The 27,235-nt window shown below is 40.8% G+C and overlaps 1 protein-coding gene across 1 annotated transcript in view; it reads left to right on the forward strand.

Annotated features, from left to right (window-relative positions):
* TMEM132D (transmembrane protein 132D) overlaps window positions 1-27,235 on the forward strand; it is a 679,411-nt gene that overhangs the window by 295,683 nt on the left and 356,493 nt on the right. The window contains exon 3 of the mRNA XM_036874801.1: window positions 18,556-18,702. Within this exon, the coding sequence (XP_036730696.1) occupies window positions 18,556-18,702 (147 nt within the window). The remainder of the gene's footprint in view (window positions 1-18,555; window positions 18,703-27,235) is intronic.

Genomic DNA, 27,235 nt, shown 5'->3' on the forward strand with positions numbered 1-27,235 from the left:
TTGTAAATCAACTATACGTCAATAAAAAATAAATTAAAAAAAATTTTTTTTAAATTTATAAAAAGAAGTTGCGTCAAAAGAAAGATATTGCCAAATTCTATAGGACTATTGGAATACAAAAAAGAATATATATATATGCATAACTTTGCTGTACTGCGGAAATTAACACAACACTGTAAATCAACTATACTTCAATAAAATACATTTTAAAAAATGGAATGTGTCCTTTTTCACCCAGTGAGTGCCATAGATTCTGGAAAATTCTCTCTGTTTTACCCAAAGAATGAATCTTTCCAATGACTACCAGGTCAGTTTGCCTCTTACCTAATCCAGCCTGAGTAAACCTTCACAGATTTTTACTCAGGCTTTCAGCTTACCTGCTACTAGGAAAAGGGGTCAGAGAAGGAGTTCTCTGAGAGACAGTATAGTCTAGGTTATGCTGCTGTAACAAACAACCCCCAGACCTCGGTGCTTTGAAACCGCAGTTTTATTTCTCTGTCACATTACACATCTGCTGGTGCCTCTGCTTTGGTGTATCCTCAGTCGGGGTCCCAGATGATGGGAAAGCCACCATCTGGAGCATTCACAGTCACTGGGGGCATGCTTTAACTCTTCCAGCCTCACCAAATGTGATGCATGCCCCTCTAGCCCACATTTTATTGGCCAGAACCACAAGCCCATACCTCACTTCAAAGGGGAGTGGAGAAGTAAATCCTACCTCGTACCTGGAAGAAAAGCTGAGTAAAGCCCTACCAACTGCCATGCTCAGCAAGTGACAGTACATGTCCTAAGTGTCCCCTCTCCTTTGTGTGTCTTACAGGCCACTCATGTGTTCTAAGGAAACAGCCAGTCTTTTCTAATCTCTTTTAAGTCTTTATTTTCTCATTTGTAAGATGAGAAAGTTGATAATTTTTTGGAAATACTTTCATGTGGGTAAACGACTTTCTTCTTAGTTCAAGGCATCTGCTTGCCTAGGAGTGGCCGATGGTAGGATCACCTTTCCCACCCCCATCTTAAAGGTAGGTGTAGTCACGTGACTTGCTTTGGCCAATAACGTGTGAGGGCAACTGACAGGTGTAGAATTCAGGGGGGAGCTTGAAGAGTTGAAGCCACCCCATGGCGTCGTGGCGGGGAATGGTACAGCTGGAAGTCCAAGAGAGAAATAAAAAGGGTCAATATTCAGGTCCTAATTTCCAAAGTGGGATTCTCGTCCTCAGAGAGACCATAGGTTGGAAAGTCAGGTGTATGGAGTGAGAGAAGAATCTCTTGGCAATCTTCCTGATCCCTGCCTGCCTTGGTCACACGCCATGAGGGAGGCCTGACAGATGAAACAATAGATTGTGTTATACTGCAGGGGCCTGGAGGGGGAGAAGAGGATGTGGAAAGACCAAATCCCACCTCTGAGGACATAAATGTGGGCCTGAGGGACTGTGGAAAGAAGAAAGGGGCCAGAGGTAGTGGGAACACGGTGAGCTGTGTGTCTCTGTTGCCACCAGTGGGGCAGAGAAACCCTGATCAGGAAGAGAGGAATTTGCCAGAAAAGTCATCAGGAACTCCAAGGCCAGAAGGGTCTCTGCTAGCAAGCAGCGTTTGGGTTCTGAGAGGAGATTGCCTAAAGGGTTGGTTACTCAACGACCTGATCGTCAGGGTTTGGTGAGGCAAGGTCTAAATTTGTGTCAGCCTGATGGTAATTGTGTGGTATAGAGGTATCCATGGGCCAAGTCCCCATGTGTCCTTAGAGGGACAGGGAAGATAGCTGAAGGCGCGGACTGTCAAGATGGCTAAAAGATACCCTACGGGGAGAGAAAAGTCACAGTAGAACATAGTGGGTAAGAGTAGGGCTCCTGGAACTGGCTCTTAACCATTTATTAGTTGTGTGACTTTAAGCAACTTGCTTAACTTCTCTGTGCCTCAGTTTCTTCATCTGTAAAATGAGGCTATATCTTGTCTCCATAACGGCCCTTGCAAAATTATACCATTTTCCGGACAGGATTCTTTTTTTTTTTTTTTAATTGAAGTACACGTGGTTTACAATGTTGTGTTAGTTTCTGCTGTACAGCAAAGTGATTCAATGATACACATATATACATTCTTTTTTCTATTCTTTTCCATTCTGGTTTATCACAGGATATTGAATGGCGTTCCCTGTGCTCTACAGTAGGACCTTGCTGTTTATCCATTTTTCATATGCTAGTTGGCATCTGCTGACCCCGAACTCCCACTCTATCCCTCCCCTCCCCCCCTCCCCCTTGGCAACCACACATCTCTTCTCTTTGTTGGACAAGATTCTTTTATGTGGTGTATTGATTTTCCTCTCCAGGAACACAGTATGAGATGTGATGGTGAGGTGTCATCGTAGGTCCACCCACTGTGCCACGGGGTGTTGCTGGGGGAAGGTTGTGTGTACGCGGAGGGGTACGCGGGGTACACAGGGGATCTCTCTCCTTATGCTCAATTTTGCTGTAGACCTAAAACGCTCTAAAAAATAAAATTTAGGGCTTCCCTGGTGGTGCAGTGGTTGAGAATCTGCCTGCCAATGCAGGGGACACGGGTTCGAGCCCTGGTCTGGGAAGATCCCACATGCCGCGGAGCAACTAGGCCCGTGAGCCACAACTACTGAGCCTGCGCGTCTGGAGCCTGTGCTCCGCAACAAGAGAGGCCGCGACAGTGAGAGGCCCGCGCACCGCGATGAAGAGTGGCCTCCGCTCGCCGCAGCTAGAGAAAGCCCTCGCACAGAAACGAAGACCCAACACAGCCAAAAATAAATAAATAAACAAATGTGGGGTTTAAAAAAAAAAAAGAATATTATTAAAAAAATAAAGTTTATTAATTTAAACAAAGTGTTATTCCAACATTAAAGTTTTAAGCAAAGACACATTCACTAATTGATTCACGGGACGCTTTCTAGTCAGTTTTTAGTTGGAGAATATCGGGTAGAACCAATTTTAATTGTCTATCACGTTTGGGTGGAATTGCATTAATAAAAGGCTGTCCACTAGAGTTCTCAGAGAACCCACTGAACTGACCTTTCTGTGACTTGAGTTCTGTCCCCCTAAATTCCTAACTCCCAGTACCTGTGGAGATACTGTATTTGGAAATACAGTCTTTGCAGATATAATGAATAAAATACGGTGTTGTGCACTTAAAAATGTGTTAACGGAGTAGATCTCACATTAAGTGTTCTTATCACATTTTTTTAAAAAAATAAAGGTAAAAATAAAAAAAAAAAAAAGCCCAAACTCAAAATGATTAAAACAAAATTTAAAACGTGGCGTGGGAGGGGAATTGGATGGGTGATAGCTAATGGGGAATTGGTAACGAACAGGCAGGCGTAGATCTTGCTTCAGACATGGTTATGTCAGAAATCCAGGAACAGCAAGTTAAAGCCACCAGATCAATTGAATAGTATTTAGTAAGAATTTATCGTGCTTATAAGAACAGTTCTCCAACTGGGAGGTTTCAAGTTCAAAATGGATGTGAAGCTCAGAGGCATGACGTTACGGGTTGGCTTATAACATGACATGAGGATGGTTTAACCTTTACAACCATAGGTTACTACCACGGGGGTTTCCAGATGGCAGGGGATTGGTTCAAAGTGATGATCTTACATCATTTTTAGGAAGATGACTTAAGTTTCTTTTGTGAGTATCAGAGGCACTTACAAGGCATAAGCTAAGTTCAGTTTCGCTTACGTTCATGAAAGAAGCTGCACTTCGTTTTGCTGATGTGGGGAAATGGTTTTGTCTGCTTGAGGAATCTTCAGGCCTGGTCTCCGTTCTTTTCTAACCGTTGGAGTCAGGACTCCAGGACCAGCCAGACTCCATCTCTCTCCTCCAGGCTCCTGGAGTGACTTCAAGCTCGGTCCCTGCACAGCACAATAGCTCAAGTTCCACACCCTCCCAAGGCTCTGGTTAGGTCAGGGGTGAGAATCCGGTGGGGGGCAGGAGGCGGTTCTTTTCTTGTAGATCCTGGAAAATTCCCGAGCCCATCAGTCTGATTGGACTGGACCACTGTGTCCAGAAGGAAGAAGAGTGCTGATTGGACCGGATCACCGTGACCAGAAGGAAGAAGAGTGCTGATTGGCTAAGGGTAGCCGCATCAGACACATGGACCCAAGGCTGTTCCCCAAAGAACTGGAGTACTTTCAAGGCAAACCACAAATCCCTGGAAGGCTATCACTGTTGTAAAGAACCTTGTGTGTGAAGCAGCCGGTGTTGTGTTCGGATCCAGCAGTCACCCTGCGCCCAACAGCAGCACACTTACCTGTTACCCTTTGAAGAGATAACTTCTGCTGTGGCCATCACCCCTCACAATTGATTGACACGTACGAGCTTCAGTTTCAGAGAGGGATGTTATAGGAGCACATTTTTCTTTTCTTTTTTCTTGCAAACTGAAAGGCCACCTTTGAAAATGTGCCAACAGAAATGAATCCTATTGAAATATGCATCAAGATACTCCTGAAGAAAAGGAAAGAATAAGAAGGAAATAGCCCGGCCAGATATTAAAACGTCATAAGCTATTGTGTGTAAAACATTTGGGTACTGGCGCATGAGAAGGCAGATCGATAAAAGCAAATGGAGAGGCCAAAAATAAGCCTAAAAAAGACGAATTTAGTGCATATTAAAGATGGCATTTTAAATCAACAGATGCTGGGTGAATCATTTAATAAATAGTGCTGGTAGAAACTATATGGGTAAAAAGTTAAGCTGGATCCCTCTTTCACTCACTTCTCGCACTAAAATGAATTCCAGATGGATCAAGGGACTAATTTCCTTACTAATCAGTTTTCTAATAGACATTAAAAATGAGACCAATAAAACAACAGAAAAATGGACAAAGGATGTGAACAGGCATTTAGTAAAAAAGGTTATAGGGATATGAAAAAATATTCAGTGTCCCTCAGACTTGATGAAATATTGTTTTTATTAGATCTGTAGTGATCAAAAAGACACATTAAGACACTCTCAGTGAACGTGCAAATTGGTAGAATCTCTTTGGTAATTTAGCAAGTTCTATCAAAATTGTACGCGGGCATCTCTTTTGACTTGGCAATTTCTTTTTTTAGGAATTTACACTGTAGACCTGCTGTGTGTGCATGCAAAGCTGGTTGTGTATGGAAATTCTCTGAAGCACAGATTGTAGTAGCAAAGATTGGAAGCCCCCTATGGGTCCATCAGATGACACCAGGCAATTAGACTTTGTTCAAATAAATCTGCACACTGGAGTAGTGCATAGAAGGAAGTGGATCTTTAAATGCTGATATAGATGTACTACAAGATACATTTTTAAGTATATGTATAGATACGATGCGTAAAAGTGCGTACAGTGTGTTGCCATTGGTATTTTTTAAAGATCTACATTTCTCAATGTGTTGGTCGCCCAGAAAATGGACACTAAACTGGGGAGAAATAGGGGGATAGAAGTCTGCAGTGAAACTTTTCGTGTTTCCCCCTTTGTAATATTGGAACATCACCAACATGCCTGTATGATTATTTTCAATGAAAAAAATGTTAATTAAAAAGTAACCATCCCTTGGGACTTCCCTGGTGGTGCAGTGGTTAAGAATCCGCCTGCCCATGCAGGGGACACGGGTTTGAGCCCTGATCTGGGAAGATCCCACATGCCGCAGAGCAACTAAGCCTGTGCGCCACAACTACTGAGCCTGCGCTCTAAGGCCCGCGAGCCACCGCTACTGAGCCCACGTGCCACAACTACTGAAGCCTGTGCGCAGCAACGAAGACCCAACGCAGCCAAAAAAATTAAATAAATACATTTTTAAAAAATAATAAAAATATTTCTAAAATGAAAAAAAGTAACCATCCCTCAGAAAAAGGTCCCTGAAAATATGTTAGTTAACCATAGTTCTGGTTTTAGTTTAGAATGTTTCCCTTAATTAAAGAAGTATATTTAAACAGTCCCTCTAAAACCCTGGTAACCTTGAAGGCTAGAGAAACCAGCAATCCAACCCTGTTATGTGCTGTAGTGAAGTTAGAGGATTGAGGCTCAGACAATACAATTAGGTCTTGGCCCAAACCCGGGAACCAGACACATCCCAACCCCCAGCGCCTCTCGGTGCCCTGGGAACAGGGAAGGGGGACTAATGTTCCCAAACACTAGTTACTGAGGAAGGCCACCCAGGTTTGCTCTTCTGCAAATACTCGTCCTGCTTCCTCTGCTGAGATTATGGCCTTGGCGAAATATGGAACTTCTAAGACCAATGTGAACTTCAAGTCTGCATCTTCCACCTCCCACGAGAATGCACGGATGGATTTTTTTCACTTTGTTTTGCTTTTTTAGGAAAACTGGGGCTATGGGTAGTGACTATTGTATGGGTGAGATGGAAGGAGAGTGAAAATTGATTCAGAATAGGTGTCCGGGTTTCTATGTAGCAAGGGAAATAATAATAATAATAATGAGAAAAATGATTTTTTACCGGGCATTATGGACTTGGCCCCCCGTATCTTGTAGAGTTCATTATGTTCGACAAAGAATAGGACTTTTTTTCTTGCATGTATGCTGATTTATTTGATGACTCCACGATGGGAGATTCAATAGCATTTAAAGAATGAGGTGGCCCTATTCTAATCATGGACATATGGGAAGTTCAGAGAGTGTGGTCACTTAATGCTTTGGTACCAGTGAGGCAAATAACTTGCCCTGTCTTTCCAGAAGTGTGATGTGCTCGTGCAACATCTTCTGCATTCCTTTTCCACCTCCTCCCAGCTCAGCCATCGTTTATTGGGAGGCTGTGTTGAGGGACCTTGTCTATATCAAGGCTTTGGTTTTCCCAAGGAATCCGTAAACTGGACTCTCACATAATGAGCTGTGGAATATTTAAATAGCATCCTTGACTGTTGGGTGTTGGTCTATTTTCAGTAGGAACAAGGAGAATTGTACTCCCTGCTCACATGCCAGGCAAAGATCAAATGAAATCTAGAAGATATCCAATGTGTATTGCTGGGGAGGAGGAGAGTTTCCTCTCCCCTTCTATGTTCTTCTGGCTGGTCTAAGAATTAAATTGAGATGAAACAGATGAACAGCAGAAAATCAAACAAAAGTTTAATCACATGTATACAGGGGAGAGACCACAAAAGCTGAGTAAGTTGCCAGTATGGCCAAAGCCATCACCTTAAATACCATCCTCGATTAAAGACAAAAGAGGATGTTGGGGGTAGGAGTTTAGTACTTTAGTGGGGAGGAAGGCAACTGACATGGAGATGGAAAAGCAAATGTTTGGTGAACAAGTGTTTGCTGGGCCAGGTAGGGACAGTGGGACACAGCGAGGTCTCTGACCTCTATGAGTTCCCCTCACCACACCTGGTCCATGTTCTTTGCAGGTATCTCTGGTGACAGCTCAGTTCCTGTAACAGGCCCTCTATCAAAATTCTTCAGGCAGTTAGGGGGAAGGTCAAAGTTTCTTCCTGTCTTTTGGGTCATGTTTGTTTTCAGCTTGAAATAATTTGAATGCCACATTTTGAGGTGGCAAAATTTCCCCCCAAAGTATATCCTTTTCCCTTCTACTTGCCCACATGGTTTGGTTGCTGGCTTTATCATTTTGCAGGTATGTGGATAATAAAATAAAATCAATCTTCTAAGATAGCCACCCCATACTGGGCTCTCCATCTCCCTGTCTTGCTTTCTTTTTCTTCATAGAACTTATCAACATAATAAATGTGTGTGTGAGTGCATGTGTGTGTGTTCTGTCTCTCCCACTAGAATGTTAGTTCCATGTCAAGAGAAAACATGTATGTTTTATTCTTAATGAATTTCCAGTACTGTGAATGATGCCTGGAAAACAGGTGGGACTCAGAAAGTGTTTGTTGAATGAACCAATGACCAAATAAGCAAACAAAGGACAGGTTTGGTTTACTCACCCAGTGTTAGTCATAATATTCATGACCTGCTTTAGGCATTTATATCTTAAGTTTTGGTGGGGGGAGGGGTGCTGGTAGGGGGGGACCGTCACATCCTCCAAAGCTTCTAACCATTGGTATCCATATTCATCCTGCGGGTGTGCTTCCCATTTGGTGTGCAGCCCCGTCTGTCCTATTTCTGCTCACCACATCTGTTCTGAATTTGTGCCCTTAGGAAAGATGGGTCCCTGGAACCTTCTTATGAATGAACTGAGAGTCAGAGGAAAACCAGATGCTTGGAAAGACTGAGGATTATGTACAGGACTCATTTAGCTCTAAAATGGCATTTTTTAAAATTAAAAAAAATCTCATTCATATTTATTGCATATTTTCAGGTTTATAGTATAGATATTTCTAATTTTCCAATAGCAATTTTTAATATTCTGAATATGTGCATAAATGTGGATAATTTCCCAATGGGGAAAGACAGGTTTCCCATCAGTTAATCGGAAAGGATGCCACTAGCTAAACCCACAACACCTGGCAGTGTGTTGCATCCTTCTGTTGCCCAGCACATGAGGGGTGGGATGTGGTGGAGCAGAAACAAAATGTGTACACCACAGCTCGGGGCCCACGCTGCTGGCTGTTTCCCTTGTGGCTGGATACTGTGCTTGGAGCACACACATGCACACATATATGTGTGTATGTACGTGTGTGTATATATGGGCATGTGCCTATATACGTATGTGTGTATATGCATGCATAATGTGTGTTTATGTGAGTGCCTATATATCTCTGTGTGTATATGTGTTGTGTATATGTGTATATATGTATGTGTGTATATACGTGTGTATGTGTATATATACGTATTGTGCCTACATATATGTCCGTGTATATATATCTATGTGTGTATATGTATGTGTGTGCATGTGTGTATATGTCACTGTATGCATGTGTGTGTCTATGTGTGTGTATATATGTATGTCTATATGTGTGTATATGTATGTGTATATTTGTGTATATGTGTGTATATGTGTATATTTGTGTGTATATGTATGTATGTGTATATATGTGTGTATATATGTCCATGTATATATGTCTGTGTGTGTATAAATGTATGTGTATATATATCTGTGTATGTCTATGTGTGTATATGTCTGTGTGTATATATGTGTATATCTCTGTTTATATTTATGTGCATATATGTGTGTGTGTGTTTATGTTTGCATTTGTATATATGTCTATGTATGGATATATTTGTATGTGTATGTGTATATATATGTGTGTGTGTCTGTGTATATATGTGTACACAGACACATACACACACACAATAGCTCTGTTATGTTTTAAAAACACAATATACCCTTAAGCCAAGCAGTGTTTATTCCAGTCCACAGTGCATGTGCATTCTGTGGTGGGGAAATTATGGCTTTTCCCCAAATCACTATAGTAGATATATTATTAAGTGTAAATATATAACAAACATCTTTGGAAATCAAGTGCTATGTGTATCTCTGTGTAATGAAGCTGTCAGTGTAACCTGTATTTATTGAACCACAAGTAGGTTATAAAACTTCCACTGATGAACGTAAGTAACTCAGCTGTCATAAACAAAGGAAGTAATTAGCATTTGGTTCAGACCCAGTGAAGCCAAATTTCACATGCTCTAAGGATTATCTTAATAGTTCCAAAACGCTGCCACTTTCAGCTCTAAGTGTTTCAAAATTATGAACCCAACATAACCCGTGTTCAGTGTATAGCATAGATGTGTCTCTGAGAAATAACCACTCGATTTCTTGCACACATTCATTCTTGCTGTACATACTCTATTCAGTGATGTCTCTTGATCAGGGACCCCTTATCCAGTTCAGAACATCTGAAATATGCTGTAGATATGTGTCTTCTCTTATGACAACATTGTGTCTACAAAAGACAATTTCCTGTTGCCCTTCACTAAATTTCACAATCTCCCCTTAGAAATAATGCTATAAATTACAACTTTGTGTGGTTGCCCTAGAATTATTAGCAACAGATATCGGGTACTTCTGGGTTAAATATGCAACCATGTTCTTTCCTAAGAACTTAAAAATGATTCATTGGAGAAACATTATCTGAATTCCAAGTGACCTACCTGTGAATAAAATTTAAGAAAAATAAGAGCCCATTCTATATCAGAAAAGGCCTAGCTACTGATAGCTCCTGTATAATAAAAAGATTGCCAAATCCAGGTTGATGACCTATTTATTTAAAGCAAATTTGATTCAATAAAATTCCAGTACACAGTAATTGGGACAGCCCTTAGAATTCATCTTAATATAATAGCAGCTGTCCATAGTGAATTGAACTTTTTTCCACCACCCCATCTTGGTTGCTTACAATTTAAATGAGGAATCATAGCATGTGTCACCAAAAGGTCAGATGGCTTTCTGGCCTGTGCACGCAATTCCCAATTTATAAATGACTGCGTTCAAAACGTTGGCTTCTACAAGGATTATTTACAACACAAAACATTTTTACATGGCACTTACCTTCTAAAAATGCTAGCTTTAGCCCTGGGGGCCACATGTGAGAAGCGATTCCTCTTGTCTTTGTAGACCAGTCAAATCAGTATGTGTTTTGGGGTCCCCAAGACCACCCCTGTGTTTGATGACTTGCTAGGAAAACTCAACAGGACTCAGTGTAGAGTCATAATCATGGCTAAGATTTATTACAGCAAAAGGACACAAAGCAAATTCAGCAAAGGAAAAAGGCACATGGGGCGGAGTCTGGGGGAACCAGGCACAAGCTCAGGAAAGTCCACTCCCAGGGAATCATACAGGATGCCCTTCATCCCTCCAGCAATGAGTTATGACAACAGGGGTAAACTGTTGTCTGTCTGGAAAGCTCATCCAAACCTGGGGGCCAAGAATTTTTACTGGGGGCGGGTGCCCTGGGCACCATTGCCTGGCAGGCACCATACCTCCAGACCACCAGAAAGAAAGCAGGTGTCCAGCAGCAACTATATTGTTTGTACAAAAAACATAGGCTCAGTGTTCCCCTCTTATTAAGGAGTTGGGGAACCCCTCCTGAAATCCAAGTTTCCAGATGCCAGTCAGGGGCCAGCCTTGCCAATAGGCCTTTCTAGGGCGGTGGTCTCAGAGCTGCAGTGTTAACTCTTCTGCACAATATGTCTTCAAGTTGTTTCTGTGGGAGAGAGCGTTCTTAGTTCTAGTAGGCATGTCCTTTTCTCGCCAAGCTCCAGTCCTAAACACATCATTTTTTCCTCCCGCCTTGCTCCTAATATCAGGGGGTGGCCTGGATCATCTAAGAGCGAGGTTTTAAGAGATGGACTCAGGACCCACCTCCTTACCTCTGTGTTCATACAGGTACCACGGTTGTAAATCTGGGGAGTGTACCTCCTCCAGGGCTGCCCCTGCTGGCAGCATCTCCCACCCAGTCACCCATCAACCTGCCCCATTTGTCCCCTGGCTTTGTTGCTTCAAAACCCTTTTTATTTTCCTCAAGGGACTAAGAAAAGAAAACACAACAGGAAACATGACTTTTTGCTGCAGTTTATACATCTAACTGTTCGCGATGTATTGCATTGTCCTTTTACTATATCCCTTCCATTCCATATAGGTTTTTATTTTAACATCTTTATTGGACTACAATTGCTTAATAATGTTGTCTTGGTTTCTGCTGTATAAAAGAGTGAATCAGCTATACGTATACATATATCCCCATATCTCCTCCCTCTTGCGTCTCCCTCCCACCCTCCCTATCCCACCCCTCTAGGTGGTCACAAAGCACCGAGCTGATCTCCCTGTGCTATGCGGCTGCTTCCCACTAGCTATCTATTTTACATTTGGGAGTGTATATATGTCCATGCCACTCTGTCACTTTGCCCCCGCTTACCCTTCCCCCTCCCCATGTCCTCAAGTCCACTCTCTACGTCTACGACTTTATTCCTGTCCTGCCCCTAGGTTCTTCAGAACCTTTTTTTTCTTTTTTTAATGCAGATTCCATATACATGTGTTAGCATATGGTATTTGTTTTTCTCTTTCTGACTTACTTCACTCTGTATGACAGACTCTAGGTCCATCCACCTCACTACAAATAACTCAATTTTGTTTCTTTTTATGGCTGAGTAATATTCCATTGTATATATGTGCCACATCTTCTTTATCCATTCATCTGTGATGGATACCTAGGTTGCTTCCATGTCCTGGCTATTGTAAATAGTGCTGCAGTGAACATTGTGATACCTGAGTCTTTTTGAATTATGGTTTTCTCAGGGTATATGCCCAGTAGTGGGATTGCTGGGTCATATGGTAGTTCTATTTTTAGTTTCTTAAGGAACCTCCATACTGTTCTCCATAGTGGCTGTATCAATTTACATTCCCACCAACAGTGCAAGAGGGTTCCCTTTTCTCCACACCCTCTCCAGCATTGTTTGTAGATTTTTTGAAGATGGCCATTTTGACCTGCGTGAGGTGATACCTCATTGTAGTTTTGATTTGCATTTCTCTAATGATTAGTGATGTTGAGCATCCTTTCATGTGTTTGTTGGCAATCTGTATATCTTCTTTGGACAAATGTCTGTTTAGGTCTTCTGCCCATTTTTGGATTGGGATTTTTTTTTGATATTGAGCTGCATGAGCTGCTTGTATATTAATCCTTTGTCAGTTGCTTCGTTTGCAAATATTTTCTCCCATTCTGAGGGTTGTCTTTCGTCTTGTTTACGGTTTCCTTTGCTGTGCAAAAGCTTTTAAGTTTCATTAGGTGCCATTTGTTTATTTTTGTTTTTATTTCCATTTCTCTAGGAGGTGGGTCAAAAAGGATCTTGTTGTGATTTATGTAAAAGAGTGTTCCTCCTATGTATTCCTCTAAGAGTTTTATAGTGTCTGGCCTTACATTTAGGTCTTTAATCCATTTTGAGTTTATTTTTGTGTACCGTGTTAAGGAGTGTTCTAATTTCATTCTTTTACATGTAGCTGTCCAGTTTTCCCAGCACCACTTATTGAATAGGCTGTCTCTTCTCCATTGTATATTCTTGCCTCGTTTATCAAAGATAAGGTGACCATATGTGCATGGGTTTATCTCTGGGCTTTCTATCCTGTTCCATTGATCTATATTTCTGTTTTTGTGCCAGTACCATACTTTCTTGATTACTGTAACTTTGTAGTATAGTCTGAAGTCCAGGAGCCTGATTCCTCCAGCTCTGTTTTTCTTTCTCAAGATTGCTTTGGCTATTCGAGGTCTTTTGTGTTTCCATACAAATTGTGAAATTTTTGGTTCTAGTTCTGTGCAGAATGCCTTTGGTAGTTTGATAGAGATTGCATTGAATCTGTAGATTGCTTTGGGTAGTATAGTCATTTTCACAATGTTGATTCTTCCAATCCAAGAACATGGTATATCTCTCCATCTGTTTGTATCATCTTTAATTTCTTTCATCAGTGTCTTAGAGTTTTCTGCATACAGGTCTTTTGTCTCCTTAGGTAGGTTTATTCCTAGGTATTTTATTCTTTTTGTTGCAGTGGTAAATGGGAGTGTTTCCTTAATTTCTCTTTTGGATTTTTTCATCATTCGTGTATAGGTGTGCAAGAGATTTCTGTGCATTAATTTTGTATCCTGCTACTTTACCAAATTCACTGACTAGCTCTAGTAGTTTTCTGGTAGCATCTTTAGGATTCTCTATGTATAGTATCATGTCATCTGCAAACAGTGACAGCTTTATTTCTTCTTTTCCGATTTGGATTCCTTTTATTTCTTTTTCTTCTCTGATTGCTGTGACTAAAACTTCCAAAACTTTGTTGAATAATAGTGGTTTTGTGGGCATCCTTGTCTTGTTCCTGATTTTAGAGGAAATGGTTTCAGTTTTTCACCATTGAGAACGATGTTGGCTTGTCATATATGGCCTTTATTATGTTGAGGTAAGTTTCCTCTGTGTCTGCTTTCTGGAGAACTGTTATCATAAATGGATGTTGAATTTTATCGAAAGCTTTTTCTGCATCTATTGAGATTATCATATGGTTTTTATTCTTCAGTTTGTTAATATGGTGTATCACATTGATTGATTTGTGTATATTGAAGAAACCTTGCATTCCTGGGATAAACCCCACTTGATCATGGTGTATGATCGTTTTAATGTGTTGTTGGATTCTGTTTGCTAGTATTTTGTTGAGGATTTTTGCATCTATTTTCATCAGTGATACTGGTCTGTAGTTTCCTTTCTTTGTGACATCTTTGTCTGGTTTTGGTATCGGTGATGGTGGCCTCATAGAATGAGTTTGGGAGTGTTCCTCCCTCTCCTATATTTTGGAAGAGTTTGAGAAGGATAGGTGTTAGCTTTTCTGTAAATGTTTGATAGAATTCACCTGTGAAGCCATCTGGTCCTGGGCTTTTGTTTGTTGGAAGATTTTTAATCACAGTTTCAATATCAGTGCTTGTGATTGATCTGTTCATATTTTCTATTTCGTCCTGGTTCAGTCTTGGAAGGTTGTGCTTTTGTAAGAATTTGTCCATTTCTTCCAGGTTGTCCATTTTATCGGCATATAGAGTTGCTTGTAGTAATCCCTCAAGATTCTTTGTATTTCTGCAGGGTCAGTTGTTGCTTTTCCTTTTTCATTTCTAATTCTGTTGATTTGAGTCTTCTCCCTTTTTTTCTTGATGTGTCTGGATAATGGTTTATCAATTTTGTTTATCTTCTCAAAGAACCAGCTTTTAGTTTTATTAATCTTTGCTATTGTTTTCTTCATTTCTTTTTCATTTATTTCTGAGCTGATCTTTATGATTTCTTTCCCTCTGCTAACTTTGGGGTTTTTTTTGTTCTTCTTTCTCTAATTGTTTTAGGTGTAAGGATAGGTTGTTTATTTGAGATTTTTCTTGTTTCTTGAGGTAGGATTGTATTGGTATAAACTTCCCTCTTAGAACTGCTGCATCCCATAGGTTTTGGGTTGTCGTGTTTTCATTGTCATTTGTTTCTAGGTATTTTTTGATTTCCTCTTTGATTTCTTCAGTGATCTCTTGGTTATTTAGTAACGTATTGTTTAGCCTCCATATGTTTGTATTTTTAACATTTTTTTTCCTGTAATTGATATCTAGTCTCATAGTATTGTGGTCGGAAAAGACACTTGATATGATTTCAATTTTCTTAAATTTACCAAGGCTTGATTTGTGACCCAAGATATGATCTATCCTGGTGAATGTTCCATGAGCACTTGAGAAGAAAGTGTATTCTGTTGTTTTTGGATGGAATGTCCTATAAATATCAGTTAAGTCTATCTTGTTTAATGTGTCATTTAAAACTTGTGTTTCCTTATTTATTTTCATTTTGGATGATCTGTCCATTGGTGAAAGTGGGGTGTTAAAGCCCCTTGCTATGGCTGTGTTACTGTCGATTTCCTCTTTTATGGCTGTTAGTGTTTGCTTTATGTATAGAGGTGCTCCTATGTTGGGTGCATAAATATTTACAATTGTTATATCTTCTTCTTGGATTGATCCCTTGATCATTGTGTGGTGTCCTTTTTTGTCTCTTCTAATAGTCTTTATTTTGAAGTCTATTTTGTCTGATATGAAAATTGCTACTCCAGCTTTCTTTTGATTTCCATTTGCATGGAATATCTTTTTCCATCTCCTCACTTTCAGTCTGTATGTGTCCCTAGGTTTGAAGTGGGTCTCTTGTAGACAGCATATCTACGGGTCTTGTTTTTGTATCCATTCAGCCAGTCTGTGTCTTTTGGTTGGAGCATTTAATCCATTTACATTTAAAGTAATTATTGATATATATGTTCCTATTCCCATTTTCTTAATTGTTTTGGGTTTGTTTTTGTATGTCTTTTTCTTCTCTTGTGTTTCCTGCCTAGAGAAGTTCCTTTAGCATTTGTTGTAAAGCTGGTTTGGTGGTGCTGAATTCTCTTAGCTTTTGCTTGTCTGTAAAGGTTTTAATTTCTCTGTCGAATCTAAATGAGATCCTTGCTGGGTAGAGTAATCTTGATTGTAGGTTTTTCCCTTTTATCACTTTAAGTAGGTCCTGCCACTCCCTTCTGGCTTGCAGAGTTTCTGCTGAAACAGCTGTTAACCTTATGGGGATTCCCTTGTATGTTAATTGTTGCTTTTCCCTTGCTGCTTTTAATATTTTTTTCTTTGTATTTAATTTTTGATCGTTTGATTAATATGTGTCTTGGCATGGTTCTCCTTGGATTTATCCTGTATGGGACTCTCTGCACTTCCTGGACTTGATTGACTATTTCCTTTCCCATATTAGGGAAGTTTTCAATCTTCTTAAATATTTTCTCAGTCCCTTTCTTTTTTCTCTGCTTCTCCTGGGACCCCTATAATTTGAATGTTGGTGCGTTTAATGTCCCAGAGGTCTCTGAGGCTGTCCTCAATTCTTTTCATTCTTTTTTCTTTATTCTGCTCTGCAGTAGTTATTTCCACTATTTTATCTTCCAGGTCACTTATCCATTCTTCTGCCTCAGTTATTCTGCTATTGATCCCTTCTAGAGAATTTTAAATTTCATTTATTGTGTTGTTCATCACTGTTTGTGTGCTCCTTTGTTTTTCTAGGTCCTTGTTAAACGTTTCTTGTATTTTTCCATTCTATTTCCAAGATTTTGGATCATCTTTACTATGATTACTCTGAATTCTTTTTCAGGTAGACTGCCTATTTCCTCTTCATTTGTTTGGTTTGGTGGGTTTTTATCTTGCTCCTTCATCTGCTGTGTATTTCTCTGTCTTTCCCTTTTGCTTAACTTAGTGTTTGGGGTCTCCTTTTCACAGGCTGCAGGTTCATAGTTTCCGTTGTTTTTGGTGTCTGCCCCCAGTGGATAAGGTTGGTTCAGTGGCTTGTGTAGGCTTCCTGGCGGAGGGGACTGTTGCCTGTGTTATGGTGGGTGGGGTGGATCTTGTCTTTCTGGGGGGCAGGGCTGCATCCGGTGGTGTGTTTTGGGATATCTGTGAACTTAGTATGATTTTAGGCAGCCTCTCTGCTAATGGGTGGGGTTGTGCTCCTGTCTTGCTAGTTGTTTGGCATGGAGTGTCCAGCACTGGAGCTTGCTGGTTGTTGGGTGGAGCTGGGTCTTAGCGTTGAGACGGAGATCTCTGGGAGAGCTCTCACTGAATGATATTCCATGGGGCTGGGAGGTCTCTGGTGGTCCAGTATCCTGAACTCGGCTCTCCCACCTCTGAGGCTCAGGCCTGACACCAGGCCGGAGCACCATGACTCTGTCAGCCACACGGCAGATGAGTGGTTTATTACCGAAGATATTAAAGCACAGGAACCAACAGCCAGATGAAGAGATTCATAGGGTGAGGTCGAGAGCAAAGAAACGTCAGTCCTCTTGGAGTTTGGAGCCCAGCATGGTGGCACGTGGGGGCATCCTGCTTCACCACCCTGGCGGCTCTCTGAAACCCCTCCTTTTGGGTTTTAATGGTGGTTTCACTACACAGCCATGGTTGATTAAATCCTTAGGCATTGGTGATTAATTCAACCTCCAGAACCTTTCTCCTCCTTCTGGGTAATCGGGGAGGGGGATGGGTCCCATATATGTTTTTTACACTTGAAATCTCTTAGAGAAACATTAGGGCCTGCTAGGAAACCATCCTTCTACCTCTCTCATCCGGCTTCTCTGATATCCTAGAGAAAAACCTATAAGCGTGTCACCTCTCCCTTTCTGTGACTGAAGGAAGGAAGGAATAAGTGAATGGAGGAGAGAAATAATAAGCCAAGTCTGTGATGGAGGGCACACCTGCTTTGGCAAATTTGTCTAAAGTCTGAGCAGATGTTAGGTGTCAGGACAGGTACTGGCCAGTGTTGGGTACCGAAGGACTTGAGCAGGTCAAATAAGTGGCTTCAGCACCAGGAAGTTTCGTGTGATGCCACGGAAAGCACCGAGCCTGGTTGGCCCGGCGCTGTGGTTGGGAGCCATTTCATATCCTGGGTCACCTGCCGCCTGATCCCCCGGTTGCTCAGCTGGTCAGTGAAAATGAAAATGGTACTGACCTCACAGGGCGTGTGTGAGAGTGAAATGAGATGAAACTGCCGTGAACTCAGAAGAGCGCCTGGTTTTTTGTGACAGTGATCATGATGGGATGATGGTCCTGGTGATGACAATGATGATGGTGATGTCATGGGAGGACCACAAGCGTAGAAGTCAGGCGCATCTGTGCACCTCTCAGCACCTGTGTTTTGCTATGAACCATCATGATTCCCGAACCTGTCTGAGCTGCAGCCCCTCCCCACCTTTGAGCTTGGAACGTTGCTTGGGAAATCAGATGAGATAATACAGAGGAACAGTCCATCAGTGCCTGGCATGGAAAAGGCATTCAGTGAATGTGCATTGTTATTTTTAATCCCACTTTTGCAGTGTTAATGAATTTCCTTTTTCTATTTAGTTTTAACAGTCTAAGGGTATTCAGTTAATTTTCTTAAAAGCAAAGCCCTTCCACTAGCACAGCGTTACTCTATTTCTTTACGTGACTGATGCTTGCGTATGTCAGTGTACTGTTCCTAGCTCCTCTATTAAAGGAAGGAATGACTGGGGGCGGAAATCAGGGCAGATGGATTGGAAGGGGATTGCCAACGTGTGATTAAATTCTATTAAACATGAGCTTACACCTGGCAGGCGACAATGGGCCATTAAGTGCACTGTGTCCCCGGAAGCAGCGGTAACCCAGGGATGCCCCAGAGCCGTCTCAGCTGTGCATTTGCTGTCTCCAACAGGGTAAAGGTGATGAAAGGCATGAACATCATTGGGGTGAGAGCCAGCAGCCCTTCCGTGTGGGAGGTTAAGAAGAGCACGGATTACGCTGGGAAGTACACACCAGCTGTCATCGTTTGTCAGAAGAAATCGGCTGGCTCGGAAAACAGGTGAGTCCCAGCGGCCTGCCATATATTCAGATTCACTGCAGCGGTGGCCTCCTTTTTCCCAAATTTGCTGACAACCACTTTCACCGCGGTTTGCACTTGGGGTGCGTCGTCTGTGTTATTAGTGCTTCCAGGTGAGATGGATAGAGTCCTTCACTTGGAAAAAGGTGGGCTGTTATTCACAGTGGACCTACTTACAATCCCAGCACAGCTCCGGGTCACCTGCAGGGATTACTCCATGCAAATGGAATTTATCTCGAAATGATGTTCCACTGCAACACGGCCTCTTTCTAATCCATATGATTAGGTAAAACGAAAAGTCTGGGCAGCTCTGATAAAATGGCCCATTTTGCAAGTGTTTCAAACAAGATTTTGTTGTAAAACAAAACAAAACAGAACACCCAGAGCTTGTCGATCTTGTGGCACACAAAGGTGCCTTCCACATTTGCGATGTCAATTTAAATACAATGCGTGGATTGCATTTTGTGCTGGGATTTTCTGATGGACCTGTGAATGATCTGCTGTGGAATTATAGGGAATTGTGACTCTGTCTCTGATACCCACCAAGTTAGAAACAGTCTATTCACAGCTGGGCAGAGACTTGGAAACTCAGTGGTTTTTGATTTATTTCTGTTTCCCGAAACCTCGTTTGTGGCTCCAAGATATTTCTGATCTGGTCACCTGTTTTTGCCACTTTTAGGTTGGTTGATTTTTGCTCTTTATGTTGCTGTCAATTGAAATAATTATGAATGGACCAATCCTAGGTATGTAGCATTATTTCAGGCGTCAGCTTTTTGAACTTTATAGCTCAATGTTTGGAAAATATTTATTTTCCATTATTTATTCTAATATAGAGGTCATGAATCTCAGCTGACGGCTATTCTGCTTTTTGGGTGTTTATTTCCAAAGAGCATTGGATGCCAGTTTGGGGGTGATGTGATGTGGATTTCCCTCTGTGCTCCTCTGTTTCATGTGGGTGCTCTGGGATTCGGGTTATCAACTATCAAACTCTGTTACTTTCCTTTTGTGACCAGTGTTTCAAGATTTTTTCTTGAAGATTTGCTTGTAGAGCAGATGAGGGGGGAAAAGGAGAAGTCTGTATCTGAGTTCTGCCCCAAATGTTTACATAGTAATGCTGTGCCAACACGGAGTACCTTCATGAGCTTACAAATAAGCTCACTTGCAAAGGTGTCTGTGCCAGTGATATGATTTGGGAAATAAGATGCCACCTCCGTGAAAGGTTTCCTTTGTGTTGCGAAGTTGGCAAAAATTAGGAAGGATAGATAGATAAGCAGATACGTAGGTAGCTCGGTAGATAGATAATGATAGATAGGTAGACGAGATGGATATAGATTGATAGATAGATAGATGATAGATGGATAGATATTTTACTATTCTTTACCAGAAAGAGTGGGGGGATTTGGGGAGAAGTCTCAACCAATGTGCTGATTTTCCCTCTTGTTTCTTCTTGCCATTTACTCTGCGGATTAGTGGGAGTAGTAGTGATTGTAGTGTTACGTATGAAATGCAGAGAGATTTGAACCGTTTTGAAACGTTCTATTACATTGCTGGCTAAGTATTCATTCAGGTCGTCTTGGGCGTGTGGAGAAATAAGGAAACTTTCCCAGGGCGGCTGATCCCCATTAAGGTGTCAAGTGGCAGCTGCCTTTTTATGGGTCACGTGAGGCAGGCGCTCCCAAGGGGTTTTAACACTTCCTTAAATGAAACAAAAAATCAACAGCTCTAGAACATATCGAGTCATACGTAGGTGTGGTCCTTGCCATTGTTTTTTTCCCTTTCATCTGTAACAGTATCTTCTTTAAGAAACAAATTCCCTGAATGGACTATCAACCTAGTCCTTCAACGGTCTGGTATCAGCATGCCATTCACTATGGAGAATATTCCTTATCCCTTCGTAGATTCTGATGTCAGTTTTCTGTTTCCTGCTATGGGTCTAGATGATGGAAGAAGCATATGTACACACACAGACATACACAAACACACATGTGTATGTCTATGTATGTCATATATGTGTACGTGTATATAGAGAATACTATATGTATGTGCATATACAGTACTTTGTGTGTCTTTGTAATACGTCATATATGTATACATAGTATATATATATAATATATGTATACATAGTTCGTGTATACGGAACATATATATGATATAGCTGTTTAAATATGTGCCTATATACACATATACATTTTTATGGGATATATGTACTCACATATGTTATGATGATGCAGAGGTTTATTCTCTTTTTTCGGAATCCAGTTCTTACACTGAAGCCAGGAAGGCTTTGCTTACTGAGGAAGCCGTGGAATGCAGGCTCTGTTAGTTGGGGAACCGTGTCGGTCTGGTCGGTAGCTGTTTCCAGTCCCTACAGCAGCATCTGGGACACATGAGGCTCTCCATAAATACTTGTTTAGTGATGTTCTAGAGTTAGACTATATCTCTGTTACTCTGTGTATAATGACGCAAATCTGTACGTACACGTATTGAATGGTCTCTGATACACCTGTTCAAAAAAGGGAGGTGCACAACAACATCTATATTGATGCCCCATTTGGGGAAAGCCCAGAGAAGAATACTTTCTGAGCAGAGGGGCTAACAGTGGTTTCTACTGGGAGGAGCTGGCAAGTTGGGGGAGAATGCTGAACGTAAATTACTTTTTACTGTGAGCCATTTGGACTATGGTTTTTTTTTTTACTATGTGCATGTATTACCATTTAATATAATGTATACAGTTAAAATAGACTTTTTTGAATACGATATATTCATTTCCTTTTTTTAAAAATAAATTAATTTATTTATATTTATTAATTTTTGGCAGTGTTGGGTCTTTGTTTCTGTGCAAGGGCTTTCTCTAGTTGTGGCGAGCGGGGGCCACTCTTCATCGCGGTGCGCGGGCCTCTCACTATCGCGGCCTCTCTTGTTGCGGAGCACAGGCTCCAGATGCGCAGGCTCAGTAGTTGTGGCTCACGGGCCTAGTTGCTCCGCGGCATGTGGGATCTTCCCAGACCAGGGCTCGAACCCGTGTCCCCTGCATTGGCAGGGAGATTCTCAACAACTGCACCACCAGGGAAGCCAGATATATTCATTTCTATGTTCAACTTTTATCCTCACTTCAAAATTTTTTATTTCACTTCTGTCTTTATGGAATTAAATACAGAAGAAGCATGCTCCACTCTCTGGGATAGCGAACGGACCAGGAGAAGATCTGTTTCTCTTTTCTTTGAAGGATAATTGGAGAACGTATTACGGAGTGGATGTTTTCACCTGAGTAGGTTTTGCTTCAGAAGCTGTTTTGCTTTATACCTTCTTCCCACTCTCTTTGACGTTCAGTTATTCTTTAAAGTCAGCATCAGGTCATCGGGATGCAAAAAAGGGAGCCTTCATGAGCTTGAGAGTCATGGATTGTGTATTGCTAATAATGCACCATGGATTGTGAAGTTGCCTTAAGGAAGTTAAGTCCCTGTGACAGGTGTAATTTTATGGATTAAGGAGACACTTGTGCTAGTGATGAACTCAACAGGAGTGAGTGGAGATTCTTATCTAAGTTGAAATGCATCCTTTGTTTTTTGAAGAACTTTGGTTTTTGAAAGCCTTACCATCACAGTACTAACATATGAATGTTACCCACAGCTGTCAGATCTGTGTTGACTAAGCATTGCCAGGAAATACTATGGAACAGAAGCAGGATAACTAAGTACGCTCTGTCCATCAAATTCCATTTGACATTTTCTGAGTCTTGCTGACTGTTAGAGCACTATGTAAACTTAGATAAATGTGTAACAAAAGTCACATACTTTTTATTTCTTTGCTCTTCTCTGCACAGATGAGTGTTTTCCAGAGTTTGCCACAGTTGCTATTTAAATGACTTTAGGTGGTACAAAGAAATGGGGTCAAATAAACTTGAATGACAGAAACATATGTGCTTTCCAGTTCTCCAGCAAGACTACTGATGGAAGAGAAATTCTTCTCTTTTAGGGGCTAATACGTCTATAAAATCTCTATCTTTTGTTAATAGATTGTAGACAAGCAAGAGTACATAGTTCGATTTAATCCTTTTTCATAATTATCTGTTTATAATCCTTCACACTATACTGCTTTTCCATTTATTCATAGGTAATTTTGTTACCGAGTTCAAGCTCAGACCGCTCGCCACACGGCAGGCCAGTAAATTGACAGACGGGTTGTTGGGGAAAGGGATAGTGACTTTATTCGGAAAGCCAGCAGACAGAGGAGACAGTGGACTAGTGTCCCAAAGAACCATCTTAACCCGAGTTAGAATTCAGGCTTCTTTTATAGTGAAAAGGAAAGGGTGTGGCTGGTTGCTGCACACTTCTTGGTGCTGGAATCCTTTGTTCTTGCAGCTGCTGTAAACCTTACACTCTCTTCTGCAACTTTTTATCTCTATATGAATGGAAAAGTGTTATACCTTTGAAGCTCAGAGCCTTGAGAATAGGCTGTCTTGTATATTTCAGGCTCTAGGCAAATTCTTAACTTGTAGCAAAAGCAATAGAATACAGAGGTTAAAGTAAAAGAAAGAGATACAATATGGATTCAGATTTGTTTTCCCCCATTACAACATGTTTCATTTTAAAACAAATATAGCTTAAGTAGTAACATGAGGTGCCATAAATAAAAAGTGATATTTAAAGTATACAGAGATGAGATTACAATCATGAATGTATGTTCAGAAAAATGTATGCTGGCATGATAAATCCATCTCGTAATACATTTGTGAGGATTAGGTTTGATTATTTAATAAGAGTGACTTAACAAAATAAAGTGACTTAAGCAAAGTAAAAGTTTATTTCTCTGTCACATAGAAGAAGCCCTGATGTAGGCAGGCCATGGCTGGCATGGCAACTCCTCAGTACTATCAGGGTCCCAGGCACCTATCTTTCCTTAACACCATATTAATGCATGGCTTTTATCCTCATAGATTAAAATGGCTGCTGGAGTGCCAGTCATCACATCTGCATTGCAGGCTAAAGAAAACTGACAGAAAAGAGCCTTTGCCACTGGATCAATTCCTTTTAAGGAACTTTTCTAGAAACTCATGCCAACCCCCAATACTCTCCTGCCTCTCATTGGTCAGGACTTAATCACATGGCCACACCAGACTTCAGAGGGAAGTGAGAAACATCATGTATTACAGGCAGCAGTATACTTAACTCAGAATTAGTTTTCTGCTCCAAAGAGAAAAGCAAACTGGATGGGCTGGGGAACCAGAAACCTTGATCTCAGAAATCTATAAAGAATAAATGTTGTGGGATTTCCAGTAGGATGATGGAAAGAGCATGGTACCTAACTATGTCCTTCATTCTTCCAGGTTCCCATGGAAATTTCCAGTGAAATGTAATAAGGGTGTGAAGATCCACATTAGCAATGCACTGGAAAAGTTATGATTACAAACTAGTATATATAAAACAAACTATTATATTTAAAATAGATAAACAGCAAGGTCCTACTGTATAGCACAGGGAACTATTAATATATTAAATCCTGTAATAAACCATAGTGGAAAAGAGATAATAACAATTTTGTTTATCAATAAATATGGGACAGGGAAAATTTAGAAGATATTCAATCAGGATATTGCCCGTGCTTGTTAAGTACATTTAATATATTAAATATCCTGTAATAAACCATATTCATATATATCTGAATCACTTTGCTGTACACCAGAAACTAACACACCATCATAAATCACTATACTCCAATTAAATAAATAAATAAATAAGAAAAGTTATCATGTGTATGTTAGAAACATGGAGAAGTGTTTGTGAAAACTGCAGGACTGGGTTGAAGGAGGATGAAAAGATCGCCAGTCTTTTTTTTTTAATAGTAATCTTTTTATTATTTATTTATTTATTTTTATATTTTATTTTTTGGCTGTGTTGGGTCTTCGTTTCTGTGCGAGGGCTTTCTCTAGTTGTGGCATGCGGGGGCCACTCTTCATCGCGGTGCGCGGGCCTCTCATTATCGCGGCCTCTCTTGTTGCGGAGCACAGGCTCCAGACGCGCAGGCTCAGTAGTTGTGGCTCACGGGCCCTGTTGCTCCGCGGCATGTGGGATCTTTCCAGACCAGGGCTCGAACCCGTGTCCCCTGCATTGGCAGGCAGATTCTTAACCACTGCGCCACCAGGGAAGCCCAAGATCGCCAATCTTAACTGTGCACTAAAAAGTAAAGGACCAGGAATGTGAGTGGAGGAGACCCAGGCATAAAAAAAAAAAAATCAGGGCTTCCCTGGTGGTGCAGTGGTTGAGCGTCAGCTTGCCGGTGCGGGGGACGCGGGTTCGAGCCCTGCTCTGGGAAGATCCCACGTGCCGCGGAGCAACTAGGCCCGTGAGCCACAACTGCTGACCCTGCGCGTCTGGAGCCTGTGCTCCGCAACAACAGAGGCCATGATAGAGAGAGGCCCGCGCACCGCGATGAAGAGCGGCCCCCGCTTGCCGAAACTAGAGAAAGCCCTCGCACAGAAACGAAGACCCAACACAGCTAAAAATAAATAAATAATGAAAATAAAGGAATTCCTTTAAAAAAAAAAAAAATCAGGCCTATCTCCTAATATCGCCAGTAGGTGCTGCTACAGGTGAGCATGGACATGTCACAACCAGCAAGATTTCCTCTCTGGACCAGTAACAGTAAAAGGCCGTTACTGGGTGAGGAGCACACCTTTGGAGCAGATACCCAAACAGGCAGAAAACCCATAGGCATATGAAAATATCACCATAAGAATTTTGGGGAAAACTCTTAAAAATCAGAGACAAAGACAGAACTTTGTGCATGAACTAGAGATGATTTTAAGCATTGATCAGTGGTCTCAGATTCAAAATAAGCGTGGTATCATCAAAGACAGAGGAAGCTAGCAAGGAGAAGAAGCCGTGTGAGATAAAGATGGGGTGAGAGACTCAACGTCTACTGGATCTGCTGCTGTAGAAGATGAAGTGAACGTGAGAGGAAACTTTAGGAGAAAGAGAACCTTCAGAAGAGAGAATGAGAAAGAAGTGAAAATAAGAAAGAGCAACACCTGAAAACCAATCAAGCAAGAGTACATAGAAAGAATGACCACAGGAACAGCTGGAGATTACCTGGTTACCGTAAGGTTCGGCACTACTAGTTCTACACCTGAGAGAACTGAAAGGAAATGTCCACATATGTGAACACACAAGTTCACAGCAGCATTTGTCATATATATATATATATATTATAGATGAGTGGGCAAACACGTGATCTATCCATGCAATGGAATATTATTTGGCAATAAAAGAGGGAGAAGTGCTGATAGATGCTACAACATAGATGAACCTTAAAAACATGATACTACGTAAAATAAACCAGCCAAAAAAGACCATACATTGTATGATTCCATTTATACGTGATGTCCAGAAGAGGCAAATTTTTAGACACAGTAGCTTAGTGGTTGCCTGGGGAGGGGAAAATGGAGAGATTCTGGTCATGGATATGAGGTTTCTTTCGGAAGTAATAAAAATATTCTAAAATTAAATACTGCTGATGGTTGTTCAGCTAAAAACCACTGGATGGTAAATATTAAAATGGTGACTTTTATAGCATATGAATTATATCTTGATAAATCTGTTATGAAAATCAGTTGATTACAAAAGGACCTACGAGATAATACCAATTTTGTTTATCAATAAATATAGGACAGGGAAAATTTAGAAGATATTCAATCAGGCTGTTGTCTCTGATGGCGATATTACTTGTGATTCATTGACTCAGTATGTCCCCTTCATTGACTCAGTATGTATTTTTGAAAAGTCCCATAGTGAATATAGATTTTTTTTTTTTTAATTAGGAAAAGATAAGATACGGAAAACAAAAAAAAAAGTAAAGTTAAAATGCAACGTGGCTGGGAAAATTGTTTAATAGAGTCTGGACATCTGTCCTTGTCATTGCTGAGTGGCATACTGACAATTTTGGGATGCTTAATTCATCTGCTGACTTGTCCAAATTTGAAGCCAGAAAGATCTGGCCTTTTTTTGGTGGTGGTTCCAGGCAAAAATTACTCGTAATGGAGATATTATAGATTGTTTAAAAATGTTCGGTTTTGCTTTAGAAAGCAGTTTTAATGATTGCAATTTACTGCTGCTTGACTGTTTCAGGATAACAGATCAAGTGATGGAAAAAAAAAGATCTTGAGGTTTTTTATTAATATGATAATTTGATTAGAGGTATTTTCTAGCAATCTGTCTTCGGCGAGACAGTTCAGCTCTACTGACATCCAGAACCTGAGTTTAATAACAACAAAACCTGAGACAATGGTATAAAGTTATCAAAATGTTATGTCTTTCCTGTGGTGAGTGGGATTTTTTTGACGCCTTAAATGCTTTCAGTATCCTTATCATTGGCTCTTACGGATTATAATAGTCATACATATTACCATCTGAAAGATAATTCCTTCACAAAGAGTAGGAAGAGAATGGGTGTAAGATTCAGGAAATCTAATATTCATTTCTCATTTTTATGCTAGCTGTCTCACATTTCACCAGAGAGG

This window comes from Balaenoptera musculus, chromosome 14, assembly GCF_009873245.2.
Source record: "Balaenoptera musculus isolate JJ_BM4_2016_0621 chromosome 14, mBalMus1.pri.v3, whole genome shotgun sequence".
NCBI classification, from domain to species: domain Eukaryota; kingdom Metazoa; phylum Chordata; class Mammalia; order Artiodactyla; family Balaenopteridae; genus Balaenoptera; species Balaenoptera musculus.